This window comes from Zingiber officinale, chromosome 3A (assembly GCF_018446385.1).
Source record: "Zingiber officinale cultivar Zhangliang chromosome 3A, Zo_v1.1, whole genome shotgun sequence".
Taxonomy (NCBI): domain Eukaryota; kingdom Viridiplantae; phylum Streptophyta; class Magnoliopsida; order Zingiberales; family Zingiberaceae; genus Zingiber; species Zingiber officinale.
This window is the reverse complement of record NC_055990.1, coordinates 123,888,433-123,910,225: the sequence shown is the minus strand read 5'-3', so window position 1 is coordinate 123,910,225 and position 21,793 is coordinate 123,888,433. Positions and strand designations below refer to the sequence as shown.

Here is a 21,793-nt window from a genome sequence, read left to right as displayed (position 1 = left end):
AAATTCACAACTAGATCCAAGTATCTTGACATGATATTAAGATCACAAAGAGTTGTGTACAACAAGTCTAGACTCATATATAAGTCCAGCTTAACTAATAAATCCTTTATATCTTTAGTTAACCAAAATAAAAATCAAAGTAAAGCTTGAGTTCCGAACGCGTGTCTAACCACACAAGTAGGACTCAATCAATATTACATGCCTAAAGATAAAATTTATTATATAAATCAAAATAAATCATCTCCCTTAAACTCTAAAGTTAAATCTTCAAAAATAAATACAAAATAAAAGGAAAACCTTAAGCTATATAAACCTAACTTAAACAAATACAATATAAACAAATATTATAATCAAGTATACTATAATTATAAAAGTAATTGACATAAACTCAAAACTTAAACTCAAAACGTTCAATAATTCAGGGTGAGACTCCAAATTAGTTGGTACCTCCAAAATAATAACTTACCTAGCAGGGTAATTAAGACTAGCTAAAATAGGGACAATAGTTTAACTTGACAAAAGTACTAGTGATGTTTTGGATGATAGTAGGTTAGGGAAACTATGTCTATGCATGTCTAGGAAGATATAGCTTCAACCTAGTACATTTAACTTAGTAGAACTAACTGAAGCTACCCCTTACAGATCCTAACTAGTTAGACCAAGGTTTTGTATTAAGTTCAGTAGATAGAACTATTTGGAAAACCTCGAAGGCATGGAAGATAATATACACTTTATGCATGTTTTGATGCATATCTACTTGTATTTCATGAGAATGATCTATATTTGTTGCACTCTATTTCATTATAATATTATATTTCCACTCCTTTTATTCAAAGATCTACTTTTTTCTTCTTTTGATTGATAGGATGTAATTTGGAGCGAAAATGACACTTCTAGATGACTCAGAGAACAAATGAAGAAAAAGGGCGCAGGCGTGTGGAATCCATACAGTCGTGTCACATGCCTGAGGAGGAGAAGCCGCCGGTCATGTGAACCCACCGTGTCACAAAATAAAGAAGAAACAAGACCCGACCCTGTGGATTTCACAGAGTCGTGTCACATGATAGAGGAGGAGAAAGCACCGGCCATATGAACCCATATGGTCGTGCCACAAAATAGAGAAGAAACAAGACCTGGCCGTGTGGATTCCACATGGTCATGTCAATAAAATAAAGGAGCCAACCTCAGTTGTGTGAATCCACACGACCATGTGGATTTTCTATAGTCGAAGCCAATTGTGGCCATGTAAATTCACATGGTCATGCCGCCAGACCAGAGCCTAGGCAGACCTTGGCCATGTGGATCTCACATAGCCTGGCACGGGGCATACTAGGTGAAAACAAGACTATGTTGAATCCTGAGCAAACTGCAAACATATGTTAAAATGACCATAACTTTACGCTTGGCTAAAATTATGGGTTGTTCTTTATATCAAAACGTAGCTAACTTCAAGATCTAAAACTTTACTTCAGGTTAAATAGAGATAAAGTAGGGTCTAGCTGTACTAAAAGGTACGACCGTGCCTCCTAGCCACATCTTCATCAGAACCTCCGCCCAAACTACAGACCAAATTTTGAATCACTATAACTTTCGGCTTAGTTGAAACCATGGCTCAATCCAAATATCATATAGTAGATAATTTCAAGGGCTACAACTTTGGTTTAGGGTGAAGTATGAGAAAACCTAGTTTAAGGGGTAAAAAACTTAGTTTACTGGACCCTTGTAATCCTAGTTTTCTTAGGAAATTTGGAGGAGGTATAAAAGGGTCAAGAACCTCATTCTTAGATTTGAGACTTCATCCCTCTCCTTGGGAAAAGGGTTCTCCCCTTAGGGAGAAACCCTAAAGCTTCTATCCACCTTCATTCCTTGATGATCCATCCATTCCCGGAGGAAGAAGTCCAACCTAGAAGACCAGCAACACACCGATAAGCATTCTCTTCTTTCTCAATCCATGTTTTAAGTTGTAGATTCTATACTTATTGTCTCTTGGTTGTTTCTTCTTTGCAATAGAGTAAATTCTCTAAATCTAGGATGTAGGAAGTAACTATGATGTGTTGAGATGTATGAACTATTGGTGCGGTTAGCACTAACGGTCTAACTCAAGTTTTGATGAATGACAAAGTAGGTTAAGTTAGTTTCATATTGATCTAACACTTTGATGAAGTGTGTACGAGAAGTCCAGCTAGGTCAACGGGTCGACCTGATAGCTGGCACGAAGCCCAGACTGGTTAACGGGCTGACCGGATATCTGGCACGAAGTCCAGCTAGGTCAACGAGTCGACCTGATAGTTGGCACGAAGTCCAGACGGGTCGACGGACTGACCTGACGTCTGGCACGAAGTCCAGCTAGCTCGACGGGCTAACCTGATAGCTGGCACGAAGTCCAGACGGGTCGAAGGGCTGATCGGACGTCTGGCAGGTAAGTTGAGGTAAGTCACTGGAGGGGAGTGACTGTGAGGACGCGTTCCCGGGAAGGGAACATTAGGCATCGATTCAACTTAGATCCATTTCGGAAATCTAAGTTGAGATCGTGACTAGATTCCGGTCTCGAGGAGACGAAATCTAATTACTACTTTTATTACACTTATAACTTAACTATGCTAACACTTTGTTTTGCAGGATAGTTTTACATTTTGCCTCGGACTAATGTTTTTTGCAGGTTGCTAAAAAAATAAAGGTCCGGGCGCCCAGAAGGGATCCGAGCGCCCAGAATGCAAAATCTATCCTCGACACACGACGCCACGTGGAGCACTCTGGCTGGATGAGCTACGTCACACTTTAGACACCCGGAAGGGATCCGGGCACCCAGAGCCTCCTATATAAGGAGGATGCACCCTAGAGTAAAGAACAACGTACAACAAGATCTTCCAACAGTTGCTCTGTCGTGCTGTGCTCCTGCGACGCTGCGAAGCTCCTTTGACAACGCGCTTCTTTTTCATTCATTATTATTGTTGGTATTTTTCCTTTAAAGCAATTGTACTTTCACTTATAATATTTCGAATTGCTAGTGGATTGCCTAACGAAAGAACTCAACGAGTGCAGGCCTTGGAGTAGGAGTCATCCAAGGCTCCGAACCAAGTAAAAAATTACTTGTGTTAGCGTTGTTCCAATCTCAATTTTTTCGCTGCGTACTCGATCTTCTTTACGATATTTTTAAAATCGATATTCACCCCCCGTCTATCAATCTTCACGATCCAACATGAACTATGTATTTAGATATTTTCTTATTTGATGAAGTGTTTATGTCATGTTCTATGTGTGTTGTGTCTTCTATGTATTTGATGAAATGTGTGAATAGTGTAGACATGTAGACGTATATTGATTGTTCACCCTGTACGGGAATACCCTAGATCATATGATCGAGGGGATCTAGTGACAAGGGTATCCAGTTTCTGGACATCTAAGGCATTGTCTTGAAAGGGAGGATAATTCTCCACAAGGAAGCATCTAATTATATTTAATGGGTTATCTCTAATCTTATATTAATAAGTGTCATGTGTAATCTAGTGATTGTATGATAGAGGGACCTTAGTGATAAGGGTATTCCTTTAACTGGACTCGCTAGGTTACCTCTTCTATTTAGTGACATCGGACACCAATAGGGCCACTGAGTCGATGGAAACTGGGGACGTGGCGCTCTCTGCTACTCCCAGGTGATCTTCGCAGCGACGTAAGCCTCCGATGAACCTACAACAAAGTCGGACCGGGAAGGGGTTCCCGGCGACGACCCTCCGACGCTCAAGTCAGGCGATGGCGAGAAGAAACAGAGGCAGAATAGAGACTGTGGCGACAGTAGATGAGGAGAAAAATCCTACCTCCGTCGAAGTCTGAGGATCTTTATATAGAACCCCGGAGAGGCGCATGCACGCTTCCCAAGGTGTGCACGTTCCTGAAAGCATACCTAAGAATGGTTGTGTCAGAAAAGCATGTCTGACGCCATATCGCAATTGTCCGAGCATATCTCTGCCATGGCAGCGGAAACTTCCTCCGTACGATCCTTGGTACGGCCCGGCCGCCGACCCTGCCGCTTGTCGGCGACAGGTGTCTCGAGAATGATATCACTAGCGGCCCCTTTTGTCCTCTTCTAATCCCTTTGTCTTTAATTGAGCCGGACGGGCTGATCGCTCGGCCTCTAGGGCGCCCGGGTATACACGCACCTCAGACCAAGCGAGACGGCCGCTCGGTCACATACTCGAATGGGGCACCAACTAGTTGTTCTGCAGTTCGGCCGAGCAGCTTAGCTACTCGGCATAGCGGTTCCTCTATAAAGGAGCTTGTGAGCGTCGAAAGTTCAACCCGAGGTCGAGCTGTCTTCATGCCGGCCTAGGGTCTACTCAGGCCGATCGTCCAGGAGACTTCCTCCCTACTCAGCCGGACCTTTGACTCTCCCGTGTCATTGACCCCTTCCCCTATGGACCCCCAATTCTTACCACCGGATCAATATATATATATATATATAAGAGACAGAGAGATAATCTATTGGGCGCTCATCGTGAACACCCACGGTGGGTGGCTGAGTGCAGTCGGACATCCGGATCACTTTTGGATGTCCCGCATGTACTCAGGTGTCCAGCGTGGGCGTATATATATATATATATATATATATAACAAATTCACGGGACCAATCAATAATATGTATATCATGTGATTTTAAGATTATAGGGTTGAGTCGCAGATGCAATCTCTTACAAAATGAAAGGTTACATACAATAGACCAATATAATCAAATCCTCCTCTGATACCTATATTGACGAGAGCTTCATGCTATGTTTTCTTTATATAATTCTAATAAATTACAATGTATTCGACTTCTTATTTGAGCCCCCAAATGACCTAATTGGAGTTAATTAAATTAAACTCTAATAAATTAATTTAAACTTAGTCACTATTCAATCACTAAATCCTGTAATTAATAAAAGTATCCTCTGGTTAAACTATGATCTAACAGAATGAATGCCACAAGATCCAGAGATGCAAAGTAAACCATTTGATCCACTAAGAACAAATTCTCAATATATACTTAATTACTAAAATATACATCTCCACCAAATACTACTCCAGTTCTTTTAGCAGAAAAAAAAAATGGCGCACATTTCTTTCAGAGACATAAATGCTACAACTGGAAAAGCATTCAATCTGTTTAAAGATGTTGTAGATAGTTTGAATCTTTGGATTCAGATACATTTTGCCTACAATTCAACAACAGTGCAGGAAGCTTTTATAGTTTACAACGTCCAGCCATCACAAAGTAGACGAAAGGCAAAATATATATGCTCCCCCTTACAAAAATTCTTGGACTTAAACAACATAAATGCCCAGTTGCTTCCCTTAATCACGTCGTAAGTCCAATCCTTGTTTGGATGGAATTAGATGAACTACTCGCTTCAGTAAGAAAGATACATGAACTTGGGAACGAGCAATTGCTATACTCCCCACTTCCCTAGTGCAGAAAAATAAAAAGGGAAGAGAAGTGTCCTCTTCAGCTATTTGCATTTGATGTATCATGTGAGTTTGCTCGCATCTTCTCCCGCCAATTCTCGCCCCACATTTTTGCCTCTGCTACAGCTCTCTCTCGATCGAAATCCTTTTTCAAGAGCCCAACTACTTCTCTGGGGGAGTCCTGCCTTTCTGATCCTTCAGGTTCCAATTTTTGACCAGAACCTCCCCCTTCCTCATTTCTGACTATCATTCTTCCACCTGAACGAACTTTTCTTTCACTTTGGTCACCCCCAGATCTACTACTAGAGGTAGGTGAAGCATTGAGATCGTAAGCTTGGTTTGCCAAGTAGGACAAAGCAGTGACAACATCTGCTATAAGAGGACGACTGGCAGCTTGTTCTTGGATGCACATTGATGCTACAGCAAGTGCTTGGTAGAGCCCACGCATCGGGAATCGGCCTTGCAATCTAGGGTCAGCAAGTCGTGGGAGTTTCCTTCGATCATTGAACATGGGTTGTGCCTGGTGAATATGCAATGTCAGGTGATATATCTAAAAAAATTGAAGCAGCAAGGAATGCAAAAACTAAAAGTGGTCTGTTTAAATTTTAGTAGCCAGTTTATCATCGACGTAGTTTTAACAATTATTCATCTATCCAAAAAGTATACCACCCCAGTTAAAGAAAAGACTAAATAGGAAGATGAACATGCTCACACTGCAATCATTCCATAATGTTAGAATTGATCTGCAGATTTGCAAGATGAACTAAAGCCCCAGTTATATCCCAAAATATTCAACAAAGTGAACTGGTGGCTAGGTGAGAAGTACAAGTCGCGTGCTTTAGTTGATGTCTTTCAATGAGAAAGTGAAGCAAGTATGAGAACAAGAAAAAGAATATTATTGACTGAATGTAACAATATTTAGATTTTAGACACGGACAAAATAAATTACATTCACTGGAAATGGTAAAAGTAATTAATAAAGTAAAAGTATATGTTAGGCAAATCTACTGATTTATTTTTTTTCAGCTGGTTTATTGCAGAGTGGCTTATTTTTATTTTTTTTTAGAATCCAGTTTTCATGTTGAGCAATGTAAATTAGAGATTAAACTTAGAAAGAAACTCAAATATTGCAATAAGTGAATTAAAACCATCTCATAACCCAAAGATGCTCCAGCATGGTTTTTTCATTGCTATGGTGAAAAATGATGTCTGCCCATGCATTCATTGTTTTCCACAAAAATAACCTGTATGCATTGCATATCTAAGCACAATTGCAAAGCATAAGTCAGTTCTATAACATTGCATTATAAATTTATAGATCAAACTTGACAAATATGTGAAAAAACATGCAAATAATTTCCAGGACATTAAAAGCAGGATACTGCCATAAACTAAGAATATCATGAAGCATACCCATGCAATCAGGTTTTCTTCACCGTGTGGTTTTGTGCTATCGATTGCTTTTCGCCCAGTTATCAGCTCCAGCAATACAACTCCAAAACTGTATACATCAGATTTAACTGTCAGCTGCCCAGTCATAGCATACTCTGGGGCACAGTAGCCATAGGTGCCCATCACCCTTGTCGATACATGAGATTTATCTCCAGTTGGACCAAGCTTAGCAAGGCCAAAATCTGACAGCTTTGGGTGATATCCCTCACCCAATAAAATATTGGAAGATTTGAAGTCCCTGTAAATGACTGGTGGGATAGCTTTATCATGCAGATACTCCAACCCCTTGGCTGCACCTGCAGCAATTTTCATCCTTGTGTTCCAGTCCAGTGACTCATTGTCATGTGGCAGATCTGTAATCATTCAAGAGCATTGTTAAGTTAGTAAATTTGTTCAATTAAAAGATGCATCATGATTTAATGTTCTAGTCACTTCAGTTGTCAAAGGACAAGAATGGAAGTGTGAATATGATACTTGGCATGCTCCTCCCAAGGAAGAATAGAAACCATAAGGGTGCATTTGGTTGGGGGTTATCCTTGATAACCTTGGTTATCCATCCAAGGTTATCAACGAAAACCCTGTTTAGTTTAGGTAATTGATGATTCCCGAGTAATATTCCATGCCCGACATGTCAGCAAAAAAAGGCATGCAACCCAGAATCGAAAAACCTCGGAAAACTAAAATTTTTCTTGATTCCGGGGTTAATGACTTTTTTTTACCAAAAATATCCTCCAATAAGAGAAAAACATGAAAAACATAAAAAATAAAAAATAAAAACTTTAAAAAAAAGGAAAAAGACATAAAAAGATAAAAAAATAAAAAAAAACATTAAAAAAACATAAAAAATAAAAAAAAATAAAAAAAAACGTAAAAAAATAAAAATAAAAAAGCATAAAATTAAAAAAAAAACGTAAAAAATTAAAAGTATAAGAAAAGCAAAAAAACACATAAAAAGAGTAAAAAATAAAAAAAACGTAAAAAAATGAAAAAAGTAATATGGTTGGTTGGTTTTGTAACTGAGGGTATACAGAAAAATATTAAATTAGGTTATTTATTAAAACTTTCAAACAAATAAGTTTTTGTTGCATTACCTAGGTTAAATCAAACAACATTTAATTATGTTTTATTCCCCATAACCTTGGTTAGTTATGTGATTTTCTGGTAATCACATAACTAAAGTTATACATGATAACTTGAACCAAACGCACTCTAAGGGTATTGAAGTACATTAAGGAGATCAATAGAACTAAGAGTAGTAAAACAGAACCAATTTGTAATCAGCTTTACCATTCTACCAAAAAAGGCAAATAGATAGTAACTACAGGACCCTTGAGACTTACTTCCTAAGATACAAAGTAGGAATTGGGAGACTTGATTTGGTATTCAGGAAGTAATTGTTGGAACTTGCAGGATCTTTCAAATATTGATGATTTAATATTTGGCTCTTTGTTAATATGAATCCTATTCAGAATCTAGGAACAGAGATTTCAAGGTAAAAATTCAAAATGAGAAGTCCTAAAGCAGGTTTCCTTTAAATGCAAGTCATGAGAAGATTCAATTCATGCAAACAGTATCAAAAAACACATGACGAAAGCTACATCAAAACTATTTGGAGTATGCTTATTGAACTTTCAAGTTATTCAGTTTTAGCTACAGGCATATCTTTCTCTTTTCTTTTACTTGTATTAAATAAACCTTTCTTTGGATTTCCCATGAATTCCAAATTATTATTACATAACTGTAGAATCTAAGTTTTTTTTGAATAAGTCAATATCATCTTATCAAATTTCAGCCAAGATGCCCACAGCAAATCTTCATGTTTCAAATGACCTTAAATTTTCACATTAGCAATTACCTTTGAGAATACTCAGAATATCTCCATCAAAAAATGATGGCTGCGAACAAAAAACTGTTGAAATTCATGGATTATACAAATAATAATGTGATGTTAATCAAACATGGAGAAAAATTCACTGCTCCTCTCAAAAAAAGAAACAGTAGGTCTTAACTCTTGAGATCAAAGCTTTCAACCTTATGGGAACCCTTGCATCATAGAATTTCTATAAGATCAATAATCATTTCATTCAGAATACTTTAAGTTGCATCTTTTTTGTCCAAATAATTTCAGTCGGATTGTCATTTTCTAGCATGATAGTAAAATTGATCAAAGCCATGACAAGAAATATAAAGGACTATACTACAATAAAAAATAATGTTTTGAGGTCCATAACGTCTGAGTAATTCAGACTCTCCATCCAAACCCCTTTATGGCAGACACCTAACACTCTGATAATGGCATCCACACTATCAATTGAATAACAACTTTTAGAAACAACTGTTGGACACCTAGATCCACACCCATGTTAAAGATCAAGGCAAAGATATCAAACACCATAATCAGTTATAGAAACCAAAAACTAGCAAGATATCTATTGAGATTTGTAACTATAATCCTCTAAAAAAACAGATTCCTTTAATACTTAGCTCTCTGGAATACTTTTTTGATTCCATATTATTGTGAAGCCAACAAACTCCATGTTTTAAGTTTTCCCTTCCTTCCCGACTTCAATACCTTTGTTCATCTTTCTTTCTAAGTATCTTATGTTATATTCTTTATTTAAATAAAATTTATAACAGCCCTGAAGAATTGTCATATTGTAGCTGATACCTTTAGTTATGATAGCATTAAGATAAGTTATGTTTCTTCTCCTTCAGCTTTATGCAAATTTGTATCACTATAGTATTTCAACCAGTTAGACTTAAGTTTTCTTAGATCTCACACTCCTTATACCTTCCACTCTAATATATTTAATTTTTCTAACTATAAAATCTATCGGTCATTAATAAACATTTATACCATTTCAACTCATTTCTCTATGGTTGTCAAACTCAGCCAATTCTAATAAAAATTGGCCAAGTTGAATTTGGATCGGCTACTCGGTCTGATTTTGGTTAATATCTAGCGCATTGGTTTGAGGATCGCTGGAATAGTAAATAATAGCATGTAATTGCTGGTAAGTGAGTTGGAATGGATATGACTAGAAGAAACAAAAAAAAATATTCAAAAATCAAACCAACTTCACTAGGGGTTGAAGGAGAACCTACTCTTGAGAAGTTCTGCCAATATGGCATGACTCGGAGGAAGAAGAGATACATGGGTTTATGCACCAAGAGTGTACTGGGTTGTGCTCGAAGAACTCAGCATGAAGCAACGGATGGATTGTTTAATATGATTATATATATTATGAAGTCAAGGTTTGAGTTTGCACATGGTGTGTAATAAATCTTATGGTTAAAATTTCTATTGTCCATGAGTAAATACAAAGAAGGAAAGTTTGACATGTTGAAGTGATTATTATTATCTTCATCTTTTGGAATCTTGTAGCTTGCTAGGCGCCACAGTTGAAACAGATTATTCTGCCAATTTGTAGGAACACTGAGATGGGTAGTCTCTCATGTGTTTCCTATGTTGATGAGTAGCATATTGTGCCATCACAGCAAATATTGGTATGCCATTATATGTGTCAAGATGAAGTTAAGTAATGTTATTTTTTGTAACTTGTTTCTCCAAAATTCAAATTCAATTGATTATCTAATTCCAATAACTATATTTTTATAAGTAACTAAGGGCACGCTTGATAGACATGAATGGAATATGGTAAGAATGGAATCATCTGTGGAATGGAATGAATGTGAGAATGGAATGAAATAGATATTCCATTCCAATGCTTGGTATCGGGTTGGGAATGTAATGCTTATTACTCATTTGATTCTATTTCATGATTGGTAACTCCAAAATAAACAATAGGAATGCAATGATATTATTTGTGTTGACAAAATTACCCTTTAAATAAAAACAAATAAAAATAATAATTGCACAAGAAATTTATTTACTTTATTCTAAGTTTATTAATTTTTTTAATAACAAACGACAAAATATATTCTCAAAATGTGTTTAAATAAACATTCAACTCGATATTAATCAAAATAATTCAAACTCATTTCAACTAACCAACATAATATAGTGTTGACTTCCAAAAAAAAATAAATTTAAAATATTTCTAATCATCACCCAAATATGGCAGACAATATTAACCAACTATTATTTTTAATCATCACCCAAATGACAAACTATTATTTTTATCACGTTAAAAAAGAATATTGGGGATAATTTTGGCAAATATAAAAAAAAGGAAGATAGAGGATGGAATGGAATGGTGATTCCTTCATATCTCCAAGGGAATCACTATTCCCATTAAATTAGGAATTGGCATTCCATATGAGTGGGGATTCCCATTTTTATGGAAACACTAAGCATTAGAATTGGAATGGGGTTGGGAATGCCTATTCCATTCCCACCCCATTCCACTCTACCAAGCATGCCCTAAGTTAAGAGTTTCATTAAAAGTAGAAAATCATGAAATAGTATTAAATTGTTATATGTTTATAAGTAAATAAACTAAGTGAGCGAAAGAGTATTAAAGGAATTAAACCTATCTAAATTCATCTTAGCATACTTCGTTGAATAAAAAAGTGTGTCAACTATCAACACAACACAGTGCCAAATCAATACCATTCCAGCTAAACCCCAAAAACTCCAACATGGAACCATACTTTATAGCTTGCCCCTACATATGTAGCTATCTTTTTTATCTTCCACCTTCTCCCTCTATTTCATCATCAACACCATGCGTCAGTGTTTTGGGATGCTTTGAAACAATGTCATCTCGATCAACAACCGAAATTGCACAAATCTAGACTTTAAACCTTGATTACATTAGGTAATAAAAAAAATCATAATAAATAAAAAAAACTAATACCCATTCTATATTAACTATAAACACTTATAGGTGACAAAATATTATTATTATTATAAATAGATAAAAGACTTAATCATGCAATAAATTATTTTATTAACAACACTAATCATTACTAATTTTATATTATTTATTATAAAAAATTAGTTAATTAATATTAAAATAATATCAACAACAAATATAATTAAATTATTAGTTTAGTCTTATAAACAATTACCATAATAACATTTTTGATTAATTATTGTTTGACATTGTTAATTAAAAACAGCTTGAGGTAAAGTTGTTGCCATGTGGCTTGAAGATACGAGTTCGAGCATAGTTGTGAAAAGCGCACGTCTGGCTGTGCAAAGCGCAACTAGGCGCACCATTTGCTTAACTCTTCCTCTTCCTTAGAAAATGAACATCATCCTCGCTTAGTCCCTTGCAAACTTATTTAACTGATTTTCTCTTACATGACTCTTTCTCTCTCCTAAAAAAGTTAGCATCAACCTCCCCTCCCCTCCCTTCTCAAATGTGAACTCTTCTCGCCTACAACATCAACATCAATCTTCTAGATTTGGCTACACTTCTTGCTTTTCTCCTTTTGTTTCGTTATGTTTTTTTCCTAACAGATTTAAGTTCATAAGTTTTCTTATCAGTTTTGTTTCAAATTGTAAATTAGTTTAGAATTTTCATTCCACTGATTTTGATTTTTCTTTAATTTGAAGTTTGATTTTGATTATAAAGATAAATTATTTTAATATTTGAATGTTAGTGAATTTTATATTTACATTAATGTTTAATAGTTTGTAAAATATTTAAATTTTGTTAGTTTCCTATATATATTTGAATTGTAAAAATTTATATCCGAAGTATCTTACTTCTATGCGCTTTTAGGCGCCTCACGCCTCAAATAACTATGGGTTCGAGTTGCGGAAATAGATTCTTGCAAAATACAATGTAAGGCTGCATATAATAGACTCAATGTATTTTAACCCTTTCCCGGATCCTGCACTGATGAAAGCTTCATACACCGGGCCACCTTTTTATTGTTTAACATTATTTAGTTATGGTCCAAATATTGGTAATGAAATTAATATATAAAATTAATCTAATAAAATAATTATAACACTAATTAAATATTTTATTTATTTAATATTAAAATAATATTATGATTAATGAAAAAATAAAATATCATATTAATCTTCTTAACACTATTATTATTGTTCACGTAGTTGTTGTATTTAATTGTCATTAATATTCATATCATAGTTACTAATATGATTTATTTCATTTTTCATAATTTATAAAATTTTAATCATAAAGATTGTGCTTGATTAATTATTTAACCCCCAATTATTCACAAAAAAAGGATATTGGCAATAATGTCATTTAGGGCTATAACTACTTACTCTCCAATATTATATTTTTTTATTTTATCCTTTCTCATAACCCAACACATTTGTTAAAGTGTTTTCACCTCTACTACATGAACTATTTCACATGTTTTCTAATAGATCAGTAACACTTGTCATACCACTTCTAAAATTTCCCTTTTCACCAAAAGGGACACAATGTATCAAATACAACTCCAAATGTTGTTCTTATTTCGACCGCTTATTCTTTGTCCTATTAGATAAAAAAGGGCAGCCCGGTGCACGAAACTCCCACCATGTGGGGTCTCGGGAAAGGATCCATTGTACGCAGTCTTACTCTGCTTTTTTGCAAGAGGCTTTTTCCAGAATTCGAACTCGTGACCTTTTGGTCACATGACAACAACTTTACCGTTGCACCAAGGCTCCCCTTCCTTTGTCCTATTAGATATCTTCTTTAGTTTTCCCTTATCGAATAATGGATCCAAGATATACTAAAACTCTCATTATTAGCAATTTCATGCCCATGCATGTTAATTATTCTATTGATTTATTTCTTGAAGCTGAATTCAAATATTAAGTTTTGGTTCTACTTATCCTAAAATTGGAGTAATCTATTATCATTCATGGAAGAAAATCTTTTTGATGTTTGTCAACAATTCTTATTAACTTTGAAGTGAGAGAAAGTACTATTTAGCAATAATGAGAGAATGATGGCGGCAATGAAAGCAATTTAATTGATCTTTGTTCTTGAGTAAATTGTTAACAAAGCTCCACATTATAAGATTTTAAAGAAATACAGTCTGAACTCTGAACACTAACTCATCATAAAATCATTTGCAAGTCAAACAAGTTTTGACAGATAAGCCACTAAAATATTCGGTGCACTAAGCATTAAGTTGCTTTACATGTATAGAAAAAATTGGATAATTACTAAAGATAATTAAAAGACAATGTTTGCATACATCTCTTATGAAAGGTTTAATCTAGAGAAATAAAAAATCAGCAGTTAGCATGCGTGTTATTCTTCAAGAATCAAACAGGATTTAGTGATGATGCCTACATACGTGTGCTTGTATATCTCATGCAATTACTGCTACCACTTAATCTCAAGTAGAATGTGTAGAATGTAAGCAAATAATTAGCGGAGGAGAATGAGGGGGGTGGGGCCGTGGGGGTGGGAGGGTTTGGAGTTAGCAAAATTATATACAACAAAAATAAGAGTGGTCAAATTAAACAAGCTGAAATAAGCAGTATAGGCAAGAGAAACCCCGGTGATAAATTGACAAAGATTACAGTGGTAGGAAAAAAAAATAAAGGATGCTATCAAATGAGATTAACTACAAACTAGATTCCAATAAACTTATTTTAAGCGACTGCATAATTCAACCAAGAATATATCCACAATACAACAGCCACAAAGAAGAGAATTCACTATCACAAAAAGATAACCTAGGGGGTATACTTTAACTAGAACCTACAGAGAGAAGAAACAGGAAAAGTGTAGCAGTACACAAGTAAAAATTCAAACAAATAAACATGTCCAGATTATTTTCAGTTCAACTAAAAGGTACATGAGCTCTATAAGTTGGAACTTAGTTTGATGAAAAATAAAAACCAAAATGAACTCGGGAGCTATGGACAAGAAATCACCTATATCCATCATAAGATGGATCCTGAATTGGAAGGATAAGAAATTGATCGTGGCTTTAAATAAAATTGGATTTACATTATCAAAAGGAGGGGAACACGTAGGCATCCTTCATACGGGAAACTAGAAGAAAAATATATACAACAATAAAAGTCCAAGCCCCGAGTAATTTTAATCTCTCCTTAACAAAGTTCCCACTTTTGCTCTCATGGAACTTATGTAATGTTTTAAAATTATACAAGTAATTACATAGGCGATTTAGACTTGACTTAATGGAAGAGAATTAAAGTACATCTAAAATGCCAGCCGCTTGTGACTTGAATTGGATTGTAAAGAATCTCCATTCCACTTGTTGCACATGACCAAACATTTATAAAGTATACAGCAATTACACAGGCAATTCAAACATTACATGATGAAAAAGAAAGGAAATGTGCCTAATAGCCAGCAGCTTATGACTTGAATTGGATTGTTGAGAATCGTCATTCCATTCATGGCACAAAATCAAAGGCCAAATAACTAAGTTAAAGGAGCTTAAAACCTTAATGTTTTCAAATCTCAAACTACAGACAAGTTTCCAACATTCATACCTTCCACAGGAACAGACCAAAAGACAAAAGATCAAAGAAAATAGTCGAAAATTAGAAGCCCTTATGGTTGACACTATTTTCCATCTGTTTTCTCTATCTATATATACATAAATGAATCGGATACAGAATTAAAAATGGAAGAAATGAAAACTACACATTCTCGAGGTATTGATATAGTCGAAGTGGATAAATAATGATAAAGAAACCAAACCATGCAAATGATCTTCCAATGATCCCAATGGCATAAACTCGTAGACAAGGAGCCTTTGCTCTCCATCAGCACAATAGCCTATAAGATTTACAAGATTTTGGTGATGCAATAGACTGAGCATCAATACCTCCACAAGAAATTCTCTATTTCCCTGAAGTCCATTTCTGTTTAATTGTTTCACAGCCACAATCTGCCAACAGAGTTAGACACATAAGGCTCAAATGCGCTCGATTATAAACAAATTCAATCTTTGAAAAGAAAGAGACCAGAATGCACATGCATATACACACAGATAAACACCTAAACTGAAATGCAAATTCAACTTTTGAGAAGCAAGAAAAAGAATGCGGGCACACACACACACAGATAAACACCTAAAATGAAATGCAAGAATGTGGGCACACACACAGATAAATATAGTGAGAAACAGAGAGACTAATAGTTTTGGTGCAAATAGATGGAGATCATACAGCAATTCTACAAACTGACCTGGCCAGTGCTCTCAAGCTGCCCTTTATAGACACAGCCAAACCCACCTTCACCTAGGAAGCACTCGTCTCTAAAATTTTTAGTAGCAGCTGCAAGTTCCCGATAGGTAAATGTCTGAGCTGAAATGGTCACACCAGACAGATCCTTTACACTTTGCACCTCCTTCTTTGTACCTGAATTGCTTCCAGCGTTCCCACTGTTGGCTACTGTATCAACACAACATACAGAAGAAGAATCAAATTGAGGTCGTAGGAAAAGGATACGGTACCATGGCACAAATTGTATATAAAAATGGAAGATTAATTATCAATATTGAGCATATATAAGCCCAAGTAAGCAAGAATTCTGAAGTCAAAGTGAAACAGGTTTCCCTGAGCACCAATTTTCACTAGTTCTGAAGTATGAATCATGCCAAACAAGGGTAGTCGACATCAACTAATTTCCGCAAAACAAAACAAAAACAAAACGCCTTTCTTTATCATTCAATAGGCGTCGGCGTCTCTAATCCTTGGAGCAGATCCACCAAAACATTAATGCTTGAAATAAAAAAGAGGAAAATAAATGAGTGACGAACACGAAGACACTCGATCAATGTGCGGAGGCACCATTGGGTGCAGGTGCTCCGCGCGCACATCATTCTTTGGACGCCTCGGATTCAACGCCAATCCCCGCTGTGATTCGAAGCACGGGAAGCAACCCATCTTCCGCAAGATCAGATCCGAGCTGAAGGGGCGGACAACCCCTAAAGATCGGATTTTTCGCCCATAAACTGCCCCTCGCCTCCACCTCAGGCGAATCGATTCCGGGCATCAAGGTTGATTGCTCTCGGATCGGATGCGCGCGACCATGCAAAAATCGAACTTTTTAGGTCGGCGATGAGGGGGGAGATCGAGGTGAAGCAAAAATGGGAAGGGGGGAAGAGAAGGCGTTTGCGTCGGTCGGATCCCATACGAGTATCTTGTTATAAGAATCTATTGATCCACATTCTTGGTGTAGCCATACTTCGAATCCCAAATCAACGTACAATTTATTTATTCATAAGATTCATCACCAAATTATAAGTCTATATAAAGCTTTTCATTTCTTTAAAAAAATTTATCAATACATTGACAAAATAATATCAAATTTATCACATTTAATTTCCATTAATTTTGATATCAAATGGATGGACCAGCTTGGCACCATTATATAAATATCGTGGTGATTCAAAAAAAAATATAATAATAATAATAATAATAATAAGTTTATGATAAATTTATGAGTTGTTTAGTAATTCACTCAATAATAGTGACTAAATCTTTATCCGTGAAATGAAGTCTGATCTGATGGTAAAAATGAGGGATCCTCATTGGCAGGAGGTCAATGACACGTGGAGGACAATGGTCAAGAGGGTCAGCCCCAAGGTCGGACCGAGCGGATAGAGGTCGTGTCGAGCGAAATGGCGGGCCGACCGAACATCCGGCAGACTGAACATCCGGTCAGGGGTCTCCCTGGCCGGACGAAAGACAACCCGACCAGTGGTCGGGTTTCCGATGCTCAAGGTAAAAAAGTCTTTGGGCCGAGCGGGCAGGCCGCTCGGCCGAGCCACAAGACAATAAGGTGCAATCCCATCCGAACACATGAGCAGGGCTTCCCCCGCCCGATCCGAGGTATGCGCATTCCCGGAGGCCATGAGCATCGAGCGGCCGGTCCGCTCAGCCCGGGAACAGGCAAGAGGCGCAAAGGGACAAAAAGGATAGCTGGTAACATCATCCTCGAGACGCCTGCCGCCGACAAACAGCATGATCGGCGGCCGGAGCGGACAGAGTATCGTACGGTGGAAGTTTCCACAGTCATATCAGGGATATGCTAGGACGATTGTGGAATGACGTCAGCCATGCTTTTCTGACACAACCCTACTGAGGTATGTTTAGGGAAGCGTGCACGCATCGAGAAGCGTACCCACGCCTCTCCGGGGTCCTATATAAGGACCCTCAGACTTCGACGGAAGTATGCAATTCTCATCACTGTAGCCACAGTAGCGTTACTTTGCTCTTCTTCTTCTTCACTGTCTGACTTGAGCGTTGGAGGGTCGTCGCCGGGAAACCCCTCCCGGCTCGGCTTCTTTGCAGGTTCGCCGGAGATCCACATCACCAATCGCAGACCGTGGAGAGCGCCACGTCCCCAGTGTCCATCGACTCAGCGCTCGGACAGGATCAAATTGGCGTCGTCTGTGGGAACACACCTGAATCCGAGCAGAGACGATGGAAGAAGCTGGACGCCAACTCATGGTGACACTCTCTCCCAAAGAACTAGACGCGCTCATCCAACCACGGGCGACCAAGATAGTCGAGCAGCAGCAAAAGGCTCAAGCCGATCGGATAGCGCAACAGGCAACGTCGGCGTCAGGCGGCCGGGCGGCACTAGACGACCGGCCGGAGCAGCTCTCAATATGGGGCCAGAACAAAGGTCCGACCGGCACTCAGGTGGAAGCCCCGCCCGTCCCGATACCATTCCATCGGGTTTTATTCCAAACACCGTCAGAAGTCGCGCAAGCCAACCTCGACCGAGGATCTTCGTCTGACGAAGCCCCCACGCGGGACAACAGAAAAGGCAAGGCGTCCCGAGCGAATTTATCCCCTGAGCGGATCAATCGACAGTTCTCCGACGCCATCCTGAGAGACCCACTACTGAGGCATTGCGTGCCCCCGGCGATCGGGGAATACAACGGGACCACCGACCCAGACGACCATCTAGGTAAGTTCGACAACACAGCCACCTTGCATCAATATACAGATGGTGTGAAGTGCTGGGTGTTCCTCACCACCCTCTCAGGATCGCCGCAACGATGGTTCCGGAGGTTGCCGGACGGATCGATCACAAGCTTCAAAGAGTTCCGCACGGCCTTCCTCCATCACTTCGCGAGCAGCAGGCGCTACCAGAAGACCAGCGTCAGTCTGTTCGCCATCAAACAAGACTCGAAGGAGTCGCTCCGAGCCTACATCCAGCATTTCAACCAGGTGGCCATGGATATCCCGACCGTCACTTCAGAAACTATGATGAACGCGTTCACGCAGGGGCTTGTGGACGGGGATTTCTTCCGTTCACTCATCAGAAAGCCGCCTCGCAACTACGACCACATGTTGAACAAGGACAATGAGTACAGCAATGTGGAGGAAGCTCAAATGGCGAGGAAAAAGGAAGCACCATCCGAGCCATCAGCTCATGCCGAGCGGAAGCCACCTTCCAATTATCAACCACCGAGAGGACCCCGCGCAGAGGTAGCCCGTCATCAGAGGCCACACGCCGTTCAACAAGTAGCGGCCGATCGACTTAAACCTAAAGGGAAGGTATGGACTCCCATGTTTTGTTTGCTCCATCAGTCAGCAACTCACAACACCCGCGATTGTCGGAGCCTCCCCCTAATAGCTCATCCTACGCCGAGGAGCTACCGTCGTCAATCACCTTCGCCGAATCGGCGACATCGACACTAGAGCCCGGGTCGGCGTGTAGAGAGAAGATCCCCCGAGCGACAACATCATCAGCAACTCAGGACTCAACCTCTGGCATCGCACGAGCATCCAAGGCCATCCGCCTGGGAGGAAGAGAATAGAAGCAATGCATCCCGAGGAGAGATTAACATCATCGCTGGTGGACCAACCGGAGGTGACTCCAATAGGGCATGGAAGGCGCATGCAAGACAGCTCACGATCCATGCGGTTGGCTGCAGTCAGGAGCGAGTGAACGGCCCCGAAATCAGCTTTGGGCCTAGGGACCTCGATGGAGTCGAAGTCGCGCATGATGACACCCTCATCATTCGAGCGGTAATACGTAACTACACTATTCATCGTATTTTTATTGATACAGGCAGCTCGATCAACATAATCTTCCAGAAGGCCTTCGACCAATTGCAAATCGACAGAGCCGAGTTGCTGCCAATGACAACCCCTCTACGGGTTCACCAGTAACGAAGTTGTGCCGGTCGGACAGGTCCGACTGGCTATTTCGCTGGGAGAGGAGCCGCTCAGAAGAACGCGGACTGCTAACTTCATCGTAGTCAACGCTCCCTCCGCGTACAATGTGATCTTGGGGCGACCGACTCTCAATGAGTTCCGAGCGGTCGTCTCCACCTTCTGCCAGAAAATCAAGTTCCCAGTAGAAGACCAAGTTGGAGAAGTCCGAGGGGATCAACTGGCAGCCCCGCGATGCTACGTAGAGATGGTCCGAGCCGAGACTAAATCCGCTTGGAAAGCGCCAGGAGTCGAGGTAAATACTATAACTGAAAAGTCGCCTTCGCTAGTGTATGAAGAAAATGAGGAGGTACAGATCCACCCTACCCGACCGGAGGCCACGACTTTCATAGCATCTGACCTGGAGGCAGGCCAGAAGGAAGAGCTGATTAGATGTCTCCAGCGAAACTGCGACGTCTTCGCTTGGTCAACTCATGAACTGCCGGGGGTCTCACCGAGTGTAGCGCACCATGAACTCCACGTCCGACCGGACGCTCAGCCGGTGAAGCAGAGGAAGAGGGACTTCAGCGCTGAACAGAATGTCATCATCCGAGCTGAAGTTGAGAAACTCCTGGAGGTCGGCCACATACAGGAGGTGCAATTCCCGAGCTGGCTCACCAATGTGGTGCTGGTCTCCAAGCCAGGCAACAAATGGAGAGTCTGCATCGACTTTCGGGATCTAAACAAGGCATGCATAAAGGATTTTTACCCTTTGCCCCGGATCAATTAGCTGGTAGATTCTACCTCGGGGTGCGAGCTTATATGCATGTTAGATGCATACCAGGGCTACCACCAAGTGTCGCTCACTCGGGAGGATCAGAACAAAGTGAGCTTCGTTACTACGGATGACACCTACTGCTACAACGTGATGCCGTTCGGACTCAAGAACGCTAGGGCTAACGACTGATGAACAAAGTATTCCGGGAGCAGATCGGGCGCAACCTGGAAGTCTACGTGGATGATATACTAATCAAGTCACTCCGAGCGGCGGATCTTTGTACAGACATAGAGGAGACCTTCCAAACACTAAGAAGGTATGTAGTCAAGCTGAACCCCCAAAAATGTCTGTTCGGGGCAAAAGACGGGCGCTTCTTGAGATATATCGTTACCGAGCGAGGCATAGAGGCGAATCCTAGCAAGGTGAAAGCACTGCAAGACATGCCGCCTCCCAGGAATCTGAGGGAAGTGCAACGCCTCACAGGCTGGATAACGGCATTGTCGAGGTTCATCTCTAAGACAGTCGACCGGAGCTTGCCATTTTTCAAGATCTTGCGCCGAGCAACCAAATTCCAGTGGGATTAGGAGTGCGACCGGGCGTTCGAAGAGCTAAAAGCCTATCTCAATTCACTACTTGTACTGGCTAAACCAAACGTGGGTGAGCCACTCCGTATATACCTGTCATCAACCGAGCATGCTGTCGGCTCGACACTGGTAAAGGGAAGCAGAGAGGAGCAACCAGTGTATTTCCTGAACCACATTTTAAAAGATGCTGAGTCCCGCTATACCGGTTTCGAGAAGCTGGCTTTCGCGCTAGTCCTGGATGCACGGAGGCTCCGCCCTTATTTCTTGGCGCACACAATCATCGTTATGACGAACAACCCGTTAGGGAGGGTGCTCCTAAATCCGGAAGCGTCCGGGCGGCTTATCAAGTGGACGATGGAGCTCAGTGAATTCGATATCCAGTATCAGCCCCGCTCGACGATCAAGGCGCAATCCTTGGCAGATTTTGTAACTGAGGTACATAATCCCGAGCCTGAAGCTTTGTGGAAAGTATTCGTGGATGGATTGTCCACTCGGCTCGGG

The 21,793-nt window shown here is 39.7% G+C and overlaps 1 protein-coding gene across 1 annotated transcript; it reads right to left on the bottom strand.

Annotated features, from left to right (window-relative positions):
* Positions 1 to 5,111: 5,111 nt before the first annotated feature.
* Positions 5,112 to 16,982, bottom strand: LOC122052385 (serine/threonine-protein kinase PBS1-like). The gene is made up of 5 exons (XM_042613882.1): positions 16,576 to 16,982; positions 16,002 to 16,207; positions 15,513 to 15,702; positions 6,853 to 7,244; positions 5,112 to 5,959 (listed from the first exon to the last, which is right to left on the bottom strand). Exons 1-5 carry the CDS (start codon positions 16,700 to 16,702, stop codon positions 5,480 to 5,482), a joined length of 1,395 nt encoding a protein of 464 aa, XP_042469816.1. The 5' UTR covers positions 16,703 to 16,982; the 3' UTR covers positions 5,112 to 5,479.
* Positions 16,983 to 21,793: the final 4,811 nt, after the last annotated feature.

What these genes read in the sequence shown, in the direction of transcription:
- LOC122052385 (XM_042613882.1), bottom strand. Translation starts at nt 16,702, where the DNA reads ATGGGTTGCTTCCCGTGCTTCGAATCACAGCGGGGATTGGCGTTGAAT. An exon ending in CATTGATCGAGTGTCTTCGT is followed by an intron (nt 16,208 to 16,575) that starts GTTCGTCACTCA and finishes GTGTTGATACAG; the next exon opens with TAGCCAACAGTGGGAACGCT. An exon ending in AGCTTGAGAGCACTGGCCAG is followed by an intron (nt 15,703 to 16,001) that starts GTCAGTTTGTAG and finishes CTCTGTTGGCAG; the next exon opens with ATTGTGGCTGTGAAACAATT.